This window comes from Limanda limanda, chromosome 13 (genome assembly GCF_963576545.1).
Source record: "Limanda limanda chromosome 13, fLimLim1.1, whole genome shotgun sequence".
Taxonomy (NCBI): Eukaryota; Metazoa; Chordata; class Actinopteri; order Pleuronectiformes; family Pleuronectidae; genus Limanda; species Limanda limanda.
Window position 1 is genome coordinate 15,456,482 of NC_083648.1, and position 13,427 is coordinate 15,469,908.

Genomic DNA, 13,427 nt, shown 5'->3' on the forward strand with positions numbered 1-13,427 from the left:
GACCCCCACCCCCACCCCCCCACACCCCTCCCTCCGTTTACTCCCTACACTCCGGGACGACACCTTTGGAACGTGGGGAGCGTCGTCCCGGTTTTGATTGTTCTCCTCTTAACCTGAAATTGCCCTCTCATGTGGCTACACGGGGCCGTGGCCATGTGTAGCCCTACGACAAATCTTACGAAATAAAACATTCTAATATGTATAAAAGGATGTCCTGTGTGTTTGGTTACACTTACGCTTGAGTCGAGTTCTGGTACCCGTGTCCTATTAGATTAGTGATGTGGTGTGACGCCTGCTGGAGATGGGAGTTGTGACTTCGGCAACATGCTCTCAACATGACCAGAGGGGGGTTTTGAATGGACAGCAAGTGGCGCTGTTACTCCGAGGTGGAGCAGGGGAATCACTGCAGAGGAATTACACCCCTGGATCACATGCACAGACGCGCACGCAGTGATGCAGAGCTGTTAAATTGAAGTGCGTGTGTGTGCGTGTGTGTGTGTGTGTGTTTGTGTGTGTGTGTGTGTGTGTGTGTGTGTGTGTGTGTGTGTGTGTGTGTGTGGTAAGAGGGTCAAAAGGACCAGGCCAATTGACACACACACACACACACACGCAGTGATGCAGAGCTGCTAAATTGAAGTGCGTGTGCGTGTGCGTGTGCGTGTGTGTGTGTGTGTGCGTGTGTGTGTGTGTGTGTGTGCGTGTGTGTGTGTGTGTGTGTGGTAAGAGGGTCAAAAGGACCTGGCCAATTGACACACACACACACACACACACACACACACACACGCAGCTTTCAATCAGCCACAGTGCGTGTTACTGAAATGACGAGTGGTTGATCACGACCCAACAGAAACGTGTGCTGTCTGATTTCTGTCTGATTTGTGAAGAGCTGTTAAAGGCTCCCTGTCTTAAAGCCACCGGTTCCTTGTCATGAGTGATTCTTTGGTGTGTTTAAAAACCTGACCCCCCCTCCCAGGCTCCAGCACAGAACCCACAGTGCTGTGTTTGAGAGTGGTGGATGGATTTTCTTTGGTTTTTCAGGTGGATTCTTTTAAGAGCCACGAGTGGAAAGCTACTGGATCTTTGGTTTGAGGGAGTCACAGGTTGAGATGCATGTGTGAGGAGGCCCCCTGCGAGAATAACATTCAAATTCATAGAAAAAAACACGAGGAGCTTTGAGAAGATCTGATTCACCTGCACAGGTCCTGCAGCACCGTGAGCAGAGGAATCAGATGATCTGAAGTATACACATTCTAAAAGCGCTGCAGGATCAGAGAGTATAGCAGCCCGTTGCTTCAGTGAGAACCCCCCCCCCCCCCCCCCTTCCTCCTCCCTCCCCTCCCATCCCTTCAACAATCTTGTCCCTTCCACCTTCAGGCCTTGGAAAACGTGGACGCAGAGGAGGTACCGGGTTGGATGTGTGAGGTGTTGTGGTTGCTGTTGCCGTGAGGCGTGTGCCCGTGGTGGCCGTGCACGCCGTGGCCCAGCTCCTCTGTGCCCCCCCCCCAGCGGTCCGTGCAGCGGCGGCGGGAGTTCATGAAGAAGTTGGAGACGGTGGTGAGCTCCAGGCCCAGCTGCTGGGAGATGGTGATCTGCATCTCCTTGGAGGGCCGGCGGTTCTCTCTGAAGATGGCTACCAAGGTGCGACGCTGCAGGTCGGTGAAGACCAGTCGCTGCTTCTTTGGCACCTGGCTCCGCTCTCGTCCTCGGTCTTCCTCCTTGCGTTTACATGCTGGAGAGAGAAGGGGGGAACAAGCAGAGGAGAGAAGACGGACAGAGAGGAGAGTTTTATTGCCACTGAGATGTTCAAAGCGCCTGTAAGGTTTCAGAATAGATCATATAGTGGAGGAACAAATGATGCAACATATGACAACATGGTCAGGTGTGTATGTTTGAGGGGCCTGGTGATGACCTAAAGGAAAATAACAAAGACATTGAACTGAGCGAGGGAACAATCAGAAGAGGAAACAGGATGCAAGATTGAATAGGACAAATAATGAATGTTAAATGTTCTGTGAATTGTATTATTTCATTTAAGATTAAGATACATTTATTTATTTGTCCCAAACACATGCACAGACATGCACAAGCACACTCATGCAAGGAGGGAAATTTAACCTCTGCTTTTAACCCATCTGGTGCAGGACACACAGAGCAGTGAGCCATGTACGGCGCCCAGGTAGCAGATGTTGGGGGAGTAAGGTGCCTTGCTCAGGGGCACTAGACAGGGTAGGGAGAATCCTCTTGGATTTTTGGACAGATCAATCCAGGTTCGTCTTTTTGTTGTTTCTCCGTGGAGTCGAACCAGAGACGAACCAGAGACCTTTTCTGCCCATAGTCCAAGTTTCTGCGGTTTGATTACTTGTTCAAATGTAAAGTATGCCTATTTCAGGAGCTTATAAAGTGACATGTGAAGGGAGAGGATGCAGGCAACAAAAAAGAGAGAGTGGAAAGTGAAAAGGCAGAAAGGAAAGCAAGATGTCAGATGGTCACATTCTGAAAGTCGAAAACTGAGATATTTAATCATGAAATCTCTCTTGAACCAGTCTCCCCAAGCACCAGACCACCTTCAGAGACTAACAGCGGCTTTTGCATTGTTCAGCCTTTAAATTGTTGTATGTATTTTTGTTGTATGTCCTTTTTTTCACACATGGCATTAAAAGACATCTGAAACTTGCTCGACAGTCGATTGTCTTTATCTTCTGTTCGCTTTTAAATTGTGGACTATAGGTGGTTGTCCACAGCAGCTTCAAACTAGTGAGAAAGCTCTTTGTGTTGGTGTGAGCGAGTCCAACCTCACAGGTTCAAGACTCTGTTTGTTTCGATTTTTGCACCTAAGAGACAAACTAATTAAATCATACGTTTTGCCACGAACATGAACTATACACTTACAATAAAGCTTGTGAATGCAAAACTGAACATCAGCATCCAGATGTCGAGCTCTCCTTAGATCACTTTCTTTATGTCTCTTGTCTGTTTACAGCTGGCAAAAAAGGGGAGGATGATAATTTAATATTCAAACCTCTACAAGTCAATTTCCACAGTGCGGTGACATGAAGGGAAAACAGAGGTCAGTCTGTAGGATGTGAAATCAATCTAAAAACGTACAGAGGGCACTAAGCTATAAGCAGATAGATATCAGTGATATAAAGTGGGTAGATAATAGACCACAACTTGTTTATATTCTGTTTGAACTATTCAGTGTAATTTCACCCTGCACGCAAATGTTCTTTATGTACAGAAGAGCACTTTTTAGAGCTGCTGTGTACTTGTGGTGTGGCTACAGCAATGCAAAAAGGTTGTGGTGGCACATACTAATAATGCAATTAGAATCAGAATGTACATGATTCTTGTTGTTGTGGGTTTGTACCGTTGTGGTTGAATGCACTTATTTTAAGTAGCTTTGGATAAAAGCATCAGCTAGATTAAATGTTATGTTATGTACAAGATGGAATAAGTGCGAGTCACATGTTTGTGTTAATAATGTTCCCACTTTTCATGTAAGCCATTAAAATATCCCATGTCAAGCAAAGGGGTAAACGTTGGCCAGAATTAGTTTTGTGCTATTTGGGCCATATTCACCATTTATCACGGATTACACCTGACCTAGAGCGCTGCTAGTTTGTCAAAAAATACATTTGAGATACATTTGCTATTAAACAAGTCAGCAACATAAGGTTCAAATGCAGATTACAGATTGCTACATTACAAGTTGTTCCACTTTGTCCATTTTGTCTGGGCCACAAGGCCAGAGGTGCATCATCACTGCCGGAAGTGGCCCACATCCTTATGGTGCCACAGGGTACTCATCTTGGAAACACTTGGATCAAACAAAAATATGTATGTGTTTTTAATCCCTGCAGACATGTGAAGTGTGGTGATTTTATATTTTAGTGTATATTGTAATTAATTTATTCTATATTTAAACCCTCACTAAGAAACTAACTTCACTCTGCGATGATGAAATTCTCCTGGGGCTAAATGAGGCTATGGGGGGTAAATTGTTTTCACTGTGGGCCTGTGTGTTGAAACCGGAGGAGCGTGATGTGAAATGCTGACAAAGAAGCGCTGCTCCGTGGCTGAATGCACCGTCAGATGGCTCGGCTCCCCGGCTGTGGAGACTGGAGGGAGTCTGTTCTGTTCTGCTGCCCTAAAAAGCTGCAATGATCGATTTTCCGCGGTTTTCTCCCGAACACGTGGTCCAGTAATCAGGGCTCCCTTCCCCACCCGATCGATCCCCATCGATCCGCGAGACCCGAGGTGTGTGTGTGCGTGCGTGCGTGCCGGTGTGTGTGTGTGTGTGTGTGTGTGTGTGTGTGTGTGTGTGTGTGTGTGTGTGTGTTGGGTAATATAGCTCAAGAGCGCGCTTCGTGACAGACAGATAGAAATTGTTTATCTGTGGAAGAACAAAAGAGAGATGTGGCAGTCGTCCAGTCTGAGAGCTCTGCAGGAGGAGGACACAACGACGTCTCTCATCTGTGACCCTGGTTGTTTTTTATTCGGGGGCTATTAAGAATGGAGGAAAAGTGTGCGTGTGCACGAGGTTTTGGTCTGTGGGCGTGCGTGAGAAAACTAAAAGTCCTGAGGTGTTGGTGCACATGTGTGGAGGAGGAAAGGGGGGGGGGTGGGGGTGGGGGGGAGGAGGTGGGATGAGATGAAGGGGGAAGAGAGGGAATAAAGCTGCATGGCTCCTGTGTGGAGGTGGTGTATGCAAATGATTGATGACTTTACAGCAGGTTTAGACAACAGCAGTAAACAGATTTGACTGTGAGTGGGTCTGGGGGGGGGTTGTTGGGTGGGGGGGGATCAATATAAATGTGCACATGTGTATGCATGCATGCCTGTGTGTGAGCGTGCATGTGTTTGAATTGCCATTGTTCATGCTTTGTTACTGCAAGCAAAGCATAATTACAAGACGCCCCCCCACCCCCACCCCCCACCCCTCACCCACCCACCGGCAGCACATGGAGGTGACGTGTTTGTCCCTGCAGCAGCAGCAGAGCCTCCACTGATACATCACTCCATCCCTCGTCGACTTCCTCAACTCTGCTTGTTTTTCTCAATTGTTTTAATTTGCCCTCAGATTGATAGCCCCCCCTATTGATTGATCTGCACTTCAGAACCATTTCATGGAACGTTTATTCAATTGGTTCAGGCCCAGCCATGCCAGAATCTCCTCACGGCTCTTTAAGTGCTGTCTCCAACCCAACTCAATACTCCCTAATGTAATGACTGAATGCTAGTGCTAATATAGTGATAATTTAATATGTAATGCCTGTTTTCGAACAACTCGCGCTACCGGCCATTTTACAATGCCAACACCACTCGGGTTCTCCTCCATCAGCTCGAGAGTGGCTCCGTGGCTCGGAGGCCTCCTGCAGCAACACATCCGCCGTCCATAACCAAGTGAAGCCAGGGGAGTTAGCAAAAGGCCTGGCGAACCTGCACGGTCAAACCATATTGCAGATAATCAATAGGTCCATATCAAATGAGAGTCCTCTGGCCCTGTGGACAACCCAAGCAATGAATAGGACCACGGGGAAGGGGAAAGAGGGAGCTGCTCATTAGAGACACCCCTCAGGAGACGAGCAGCACACGTTGGTGGGCTATCTTTAGGATGCCTCATTACCAAACGAGCGTTTCTGAAGAGACCAGGCAGGGGACGACTCGGTGGTCTCAAGTGGCACTTGCTCACTTTGCCTCTTTCGTACGCCCCTGGTGTCAACGATGCTAAAGGTATCAGCCAACTGCCACTTTGCTTAATCTCGACCTCTTGTGGGTCCAAAGATTAACTCGCTGGCTCTGCAGCGTGTTAAGTTGCACTCGTGGCTCCTTTTAAGAGCAGCTCTGCTTTATCACTTAAGTGGCTGCTATTGTCCCGACTGTGCACTTACATGTGAAGACGAGTGGGTGGATGTTGGTTTTTTTGTGACTGTTATTGCAGCACATGTCAGTATGTGAGAGGAATTTACAAGCAAAAGCAAAACCCGCTGCTGTTCCTTCAGTATGTTGCATGTGTCCTCAAACTAGTTTCATTACCGAATAGCAAATTCACAACTACATGTGTTGCTGCCCTTTAATTGAAAAATAAAAAATTGTACATGCAAAATGTTGTTTTTTACCAGAAGTCCTACATCACTGAAATGTCCATTATCACTGTCTCCAGATCAACAGACTTGTTCACATAGAAAATCTTTCCCTCTTCAACATATGGCTTTGAATGCGGCTTTCTGCAAATTCATCTATATGCAAAAACATATCTTTTTGATAAGAGGTGGCCTTTAACTTTCATTTCCTCACCCTCTCAGTCAAGAACAAGACAGTTTATTATAGCTACAGTGTGTAACAGGCAGAATTACACAACAGCAGGACCACAGACTCGAACTCGGCCATCTTTCTTTCAGAGTTTGTGGCTGTCACATGGCAGCGAGATGTCATTTAAGGTGTCTAGTTCACATTAAACACACATGAAACTGAGATGTGGGCCTGATGCTCGAAATACACAAAAACAAAAACACAACAATTAAAGAAAAAAGAAAAGGTTAATAGGTGTGTGTGTGTGTGTGTACAGATGAGACATGAGGGGAGGGATGATGGGGGGGGGGGGGGAGAGAAGGAGGGTGGCAGACGGTGAACTAACCGCACCGTGCTGCTGCTAGTGGTAGTCGACGCCTGGACGGAGGGATGAGATCGGGCTTTGTGTGCGGTGAGACGGGCCCTCTCCCGCCCTGGACGGACTACTGCAGGCGAGAAACAGTTTGGCGTCAATCACACCCCTCAGATGGATACGGTTATTGATTCAATTGATCATATTATAGGCCCATTCATTGATTGGAAGTTTAAAAAAAGACGCTCCCTCCTCCTCCCTCCCGCATTACAACAACACACAGCAGCGGGTGAAACCAAAGTGTCTCTTCAGCCTTAAAACACTCCCCATTGACCAGGATCGGGTTATTTGAAAGCTTTCGTTTCTTTGTCGATGTAAAGCCTGTGTTGTCGTGTTGAGACGAGTGATGGACAGCAGCACAGTCTGTCACATGCACACCTACAGTCTATAAAACCTCCGCTGATCCATACTTCCCCCCCTGTCTGCTCTGTTTAACACGGAAATCACAAAATAAGAATGTTACGGTTCCCCACAGAGAGCACAGGCTTCTGTTAGACATGCGGAGTTTCGAGTTTTGGAACGAATCTCGTAAAAACTAGTTTCTGAAACGCTTAAAACATTTAATAAAAGTGTGATATTAAAGAAAAGATGGATTTGGTCTTAACAGGCTGCTTATGTGGTCGATTTATACAGGGATTTTAAATGCGACGGATTTTAAATTTGTTTTAATTTCTCATATATATTTACTTTGATGTTCTTTTCGGTAAAAAAAAAATTCGTGGGATCTTACATTTGCGGAGAATGATGACAACAATGTTTGGCTGAAATGTGCGGCCAGAATACCAACAACCTGCTGTTTGAAATATGAAGCCAAACACTCTAAAAACTAATAAATGTAAAATCCATGATTTTCAATGTAAATCTGGCTAAAAATTCAAATTGTGTACTCCAATTATTATTTTTCACTTATAAGATTTTTGAAATGTTCTCTTTAAATAAATTAAAAGTCGATTGTTTTATGACATGGTGTTAAAATGTGGCTCAAATGCTAAAATACATTTTATGTACTGTCTGTATGTCTATGTTTATGTCAATTAAGTCTGTCATACATATAACTATAGCCTGTATAATATAACAATGAAACCATGTCCTGTGTAATAAATTTCCTTTTGAGGATAATAAAGTTAAAATTGGAAAATGTTCTACTTTAATTATCAGAAAACTCTAAATGTTTGTATGGTGTTTTCACCTTTAACACCAAACTGTGTGAGACATGAAGATATAGTTAACCGAGGTTTTACAAAACAAAGTGAGGCTGTTATCATTAAGATAAGATGCATGTTTTTTATCTCATATCTGTGATGAATCTGTGGTTCTTGGTCATTTAGTGCCACAAATATCTTATTTCATTCGGTGCATGAAACATAAGGATGTTTCAAATGTTTGGCTGGAGGTTGTTTTACAGTGTGTATATGCTACTGCATGTCGAGCTTGTTCACTGAGTATGTTATAAAGTCTGTAAATGTTATAGGTCGTGACACGGTCACTCTTGTTTACTGAGTGTCCAAATATTTCACAGCGTGCTGTGTGCCAGTGAGATGAGGTAGTCCAGTTACAGAGACAGGGATGACCAGAGAGCAGCGATGAAATCAGGGTGGAAGGCAGAGGATCTGCTTTGCTGATGCTGGTTCAGAGCCAGAAGAGCCAGAAGGGGGGAGGCAGGGAGGGAGGGAAGGAGAGAGAGTGTGAGAGAGAGGGAGAGAGAGAGAGAAAGAGAGAGACAGAGAGAGAGAGAGAGAACTGAAGAGAGCAGAGGAGAGGAAATCAATACCGATTCAGAACGAGTCAGATAAGCCTGAACAATGTATAGTGCAGACACACTCTATAACCCAGTCACACACACATATGTGCATGTGGAAGCACTCACACAGATACACACACACACACACACACGTGTTTGCATGCCTCCATAAAGACATATTACAATCCCCATAAAGCATAGCAACCTTTAAAATCAAATGACATCACAACCTTGGATTGCTTTAAGGATTCGCTGACATGAGCACAAAACACTCATTACTACAACTCGATAGGCAACTGGATGCTCTGATGCTCTTTGTCTACTGTAAGATGCTCTTCTCATGTTGGTGTTAACACATCAGCCTCCCTGCCCTGCAGGTTTCACTATAAATATTACAACCTCTTTGCAGCAAATTCCCAGATAGGTTTGTTTTCTTGCTTTGTGTTCTGATGTGAGTTTTCAGCCGTGTAAGTCTACACTATCCCCACATGGTGTCAGATCTGTGCTATTGATATTTCACAGGATGTTTGGGGTGTAAACAGCGTTCTTCAAAACCACTTACATGCCCTCAGCCGTGGTGTTTAGGCAGCGATACCATGGCGTGTGGTCCTCCACTGTTAACCACAGATCTGACTTTGCTTACCTAGAAGATGCTGTTACATGTGCTAACACTACCACTCTCTTTCCTCCCCCCTCTCCTTCTCCCTTATACTTATCAATTATTAAGGTCGGTATTGATCCTTTCACTACCCTGCCTCTATCTGGCTGTTCACACAAAGCCCAAACCTGCCTGCCCTCACTCAATCAATGGCATCTCCCCAGCTTTCCAGCTCTTTTTCCACACGCCAGTTTAGCTTTTTCTCACTTTTGCACTTAAGCAGCAGGTGCCAACGGAAGTTTTGTACATCCCAATTTGGTCCATTTGAATTCTTCAGAAAACATGAGGAACGGCAGACTGGCATTAATCTTTCATGGCTCAAGCAAGTTTGATGGGCATTCAAAGATGGAGCTGGTATAAGAGAGATAGAGAGAGACAGACTGAGAGAGACAGAGGGAGAGAGAGGGAGCAGGAAGGGCGGAAAATGGCTGTGTGCATTGTTTGACTTTATGAAACATGTTCTCATCGCCCTCCTGTCAATTGTTTGGCTTTTGATATTTACAAGCCCAACAACCTGCCGGCCTGTTGCCAGGTTAACCAGTAAAAAAATAGTGATGTTATTTTCATATGCTACGGAGAGAAAGGGAGAGAAAGAAAAACAGAGAGGGAGAGCACCAAGGAGAGGAAGAGAAGGGGGTTGGGAAGGGGAAACAGCCGTATTGATCTCCTATGTGCAAACCCAGGCAAACACTGAAAGGACAGAGCTACACTATTAATGACACTCACAGCCCCGGCTTCTAATCCTTATCTATCTATCTATCTATCTATCCAACTATCAATCTATCTATCTATCTATCTATCTATCTATCTATCTATCTATCTATCTATCTATCTATCTATCTATCTATCTATCTATCTATCTATCTATCTATCTATCTATCTATCTATCTATCTATCTATCTATCTATCTATCTATCTATCTATCTATCTATCTATCTATCTATCTATCTATCTATCTATCTATCTATCTATCTATCTATCTATCTATCTATCTATCTATCTATCTATCTATCTATCTATCTATCTATCTATCTATCTATCTATCTATCTATCTATCTATCTATCTATCTATCTATCTATCTATCTATCTATCTATCTATCTATCTATCTATCTATCTATCTATCTATCTATCTATCTATCTATCTATCTATCTATCTATCTATCTATCTATCTATCTATCTATCTATCTATCTATCTATCTATCTATCTATCTATCTATCTATCTATCTATCTATCTATCTATCTATCTATCTATCTATCTATCTATCTATCTATCTATCTATGTTGTCTTCAAAACAATGTGACGCTGTTCTCCAAAATAAGAGCTTGAATTAAGAGATGAATCAAATGCAAAACATCATGATTACGTGTTAACTTAATAATGTATCTATCAATCTATCTATTTACTCATTTGACATTCATTCTTCTGAGTTGATGAAACCATTTGTTCACCACTGTTGTGAGTGAAAATTTGCGCTAATGTTTTACTTATTCTCATCACCCAGGTTTTTGTTTTTTAGCATCTAAAATATAATAAAAAACTAAAACCTTCTGTATATTTTCTTGTCCACATACCTTGTCCCTGTTACCAATCCCAGTCCCAGCTACAATCAATATTTCATCACAACTGTTCATGCAGCTTAACGTTGCCTTGAAACAGATCCAGGGATCATTGGCTGGGTTGGACATTTTCAATAACACAACCTGTGTCTTTTAGTAGATTTTTTAATTTTGCAATTGCAATAACTGCGTCTTCCCTTAATTCAGTGACATTCTGCTGATATTTGAAGTCACATTTTAATTTTGTCTCCACTGACAACGCATGTGAAGGACGGGTCTGTCCGTGCGTAAAAGCCTGTCACTAAAGTAATAAGTTGGAGCGATCATACAGTGTCTAAATTTAGAGCTTTTACACCAGAGGACTAAATGAAAAGCCGGAGAGACCGTGCGGTTATTGCGTCTTTCAGCTCCGAAACGAGTATCGATCCGTGTGCCACATTTAAAAGGGAGAGTGGGAACTGGCGTATTGATCAGGCAGCCTGGGGTCACCCCGTTTCTCCTGCGCGCAACTGGTTGGCCCAGTGGTCGCACCACCGCCGCGGCTGTGTTTATGGTCCGACAGAGAAAGACAGAGGGGGAGAGAGAAGGCGTTGAGGGAGGGCAACTATTTCGAGGTTTATTGTGAATCAATGGCGATTTGCTGTGTGCCGATCAAAAATATAGACCTACGATTTTAGGCAACAACAGCCCGCTTAAACGCAAATGTACACGCCCAAAGCAGTCATAAACATCACTGGTCTCCAGAGATCTAAATGAACTACAATTAAACCCGCTCTCTTGTTATATTTTGTAAAGACTTGTTTGTTTCGGGTTGTAGGAAACGGAGAGGGAGTTCATTTCAGTGGTGAAGCCGCTGTGCCTCTGTGCCCTTTATTTTGCCCGGTGGAGCTGTCCGTGGTGCTGAATCTTTTAGACCTGCTTTAGTTCCTGTTTATAGTTTAAAAATAACGGTGGGAGGGGGCTGGCTGTTAGTTTAGACTGATTATGTGTAATGTGAAATATTAATTCAGAGAGGGAAGTATCTTACCGGCGAGCCGGAGAGCAGACATCCGCTGAAACTCGGGCTCCTGCAGCCACTTCCACATCCTCCTGAAGGTCTCCCGGCCTGACTTGAGCTTACTCCAGGGTTTGGGGTTCCGTAGGAGGTCTGAGAGGGTTCCCTGCGACCGGCTCAAGATCCTCTGGGCGAATATGGCCTGCGGGATGGAGTATCGCTTCAACTCGGCCGTTATCCTCTGAGCTACCTCCTTTGTGTTGATCTCCTCCGCTTGGACGTTCGACCCTGCTACTCCCTGGCCGGCTCCGTGGCTGTGCCTGTCCCGGTCCCCGAGCATCACCGCGCCGTTCACCTGGGAGTGGAGGTGACTGTGCGGGTGGTGGTGCATGCCGTTCAGGTTGGAGATCATGCTGTGGCCGTGACCGCCTAAACTCCTCGCCAGGTGATCTTGGTCACTTCGGGACAGCATGGAGGCGTGGGACTCAAACCCTGTCACCGGAGAGATCATCTTGGCGTCGGCGGAGAGGTGCGCACTCGGACCGTAGGCTGAAAGCGGCTGCTGGGAGTTGTGCAAAGAGCCCAGCCCGCTAGACAGAGGGGAGAGCGAGCCGTGGCCCATTCCAGAAACGGACATCTCTTTGGGGTAGTGACTGTACAGGTTGCCCATGGAGGCGAGCCCCCGGTGGTCCTCCCGCATCAGCGTGAAGCTGCCGCTGACGTTCCCGGCGGAGAGGCGTTGATGGGCGGCAGCGTGGTGGTGCGAGTGCGGGTGGTGAAACTTCTCCGAGACGGTGGATATTGGAGGTAGATGCTGCAGGGGCGTCAGGGTGGTGTACGTGTTGCTGAGGCTCATCCCGTTCTCGCACATACTGATGGACGGGTGCAGGTGACCGGAGAGCCCGGACGGGTCTGTCCGGTAATCCCCGCCGGAGCCATCCATGAGCGAGCCCATGCCGGTGACCATGGCTGACCGTGCGCTGGGTGCGTGCGAGACCAGGTTCCTGGCAGTGGAGCTGGGGGACGGAGACGGCCGTGCGTGATGAGAGCTCATGAGGTCTCCCACCTGGGAGTGCGAGGAGACGCTGTGAATGTTCTCCATGGTGAGCTCCATGGCTGAAACGATATATATTTCCCCCCAGTCCCACCCTCCCCACCCTCTCCCCCTGTCTCTCGCTCCTGTCTCTCACTCAGCGACGCGCGCTCTCGCCCTTAACCCTCTAACCCTCCTGGAGCGATAAAATTACGTTCGAACGCCAATCCATTGATTCAAAAATTCCCCGATCAATCCGGTGCAGTGGAGATATCGGTTCTCTTGTTCCGATGCAGCCTCAGAACCGGACGACTCCGCGGCGTCTTTGCGCTTTATGCGTTCATGTGGACGGGAGCTCTCCAGGGCGATATCTCATCTCTGGACCAACAGCGCTTCCACTAGGAGCAGGCTGAGCCACGTGTCAGAGACAAGGGAGCGCGCCTCTGTGTATTTAAAATGTGGGGCGGGTACGAGCAGGGGATTCTTAATAGTTCCCCTTCACCTGGAGGAAAACGAGCTGGGAAAACAACGTCCCACTTTGGATGTTTCACAGTTGGAACCCATCCTTTATGTACATTTTAGTTTTGAGAGACGGAGAAATCGTCGTGCACATTTATACCTGAGCGTGTGCATGTGTGCATGTCAAGCTGCCTGTGAACGTGTGACAGAAACAGACAGGTGATGATGGCCCGTGTGCGTCGCGAATTTTGGGGTAAAATACAGTCAGCATCAGGTTCCGGACGCAGGAGTTCCTTACAGATAAACTTTGTTTTCCC

General features: G+C 45.9%; 1 protein-coding gene across 1 annotated transcript; it reads right to left on the bottom strand.

Moving 5' to 3' along the window:
• Positions 1–1,370: 1,370 nt before the first annotated feature.
• On the bottom strand, positions 1,371–12,732 carry onecut3b (one cut homeobox 3b). The gene is made up of 2 exons (XM_061085103.1): positions 11,652–12,732; positions 1,371–1,729 (listed from the first exon to the last, which is right to left on the bottom strand). The coding sequence occupies exons 1-2, from the start codon at positions 12,730–12,732 to the stop codon at positions 1,371–1,373; spliced, it is 1,440 nt and encodes a 479-aa protein (XP_060941086.1).
• Positions 12,733–13,427: the final 695 nt, after the last annotated feature.

Coding starts and splice junctions, on each gene's coding strand:
- onecut3b (XM_061085103.1), bottom strand. CDS start 12,732: ATGGAGCTCACCATGGAGAACATTCACAGCGTCTCCTCGCACTCCCAG. Junction 1,730..11,651: donor GTCTGCTCTCCGGCTCGCCG/GTAAGATACTTC, acceptor TTCTCTCTCCAG/CATGTAAACGCAAGGAGGAA.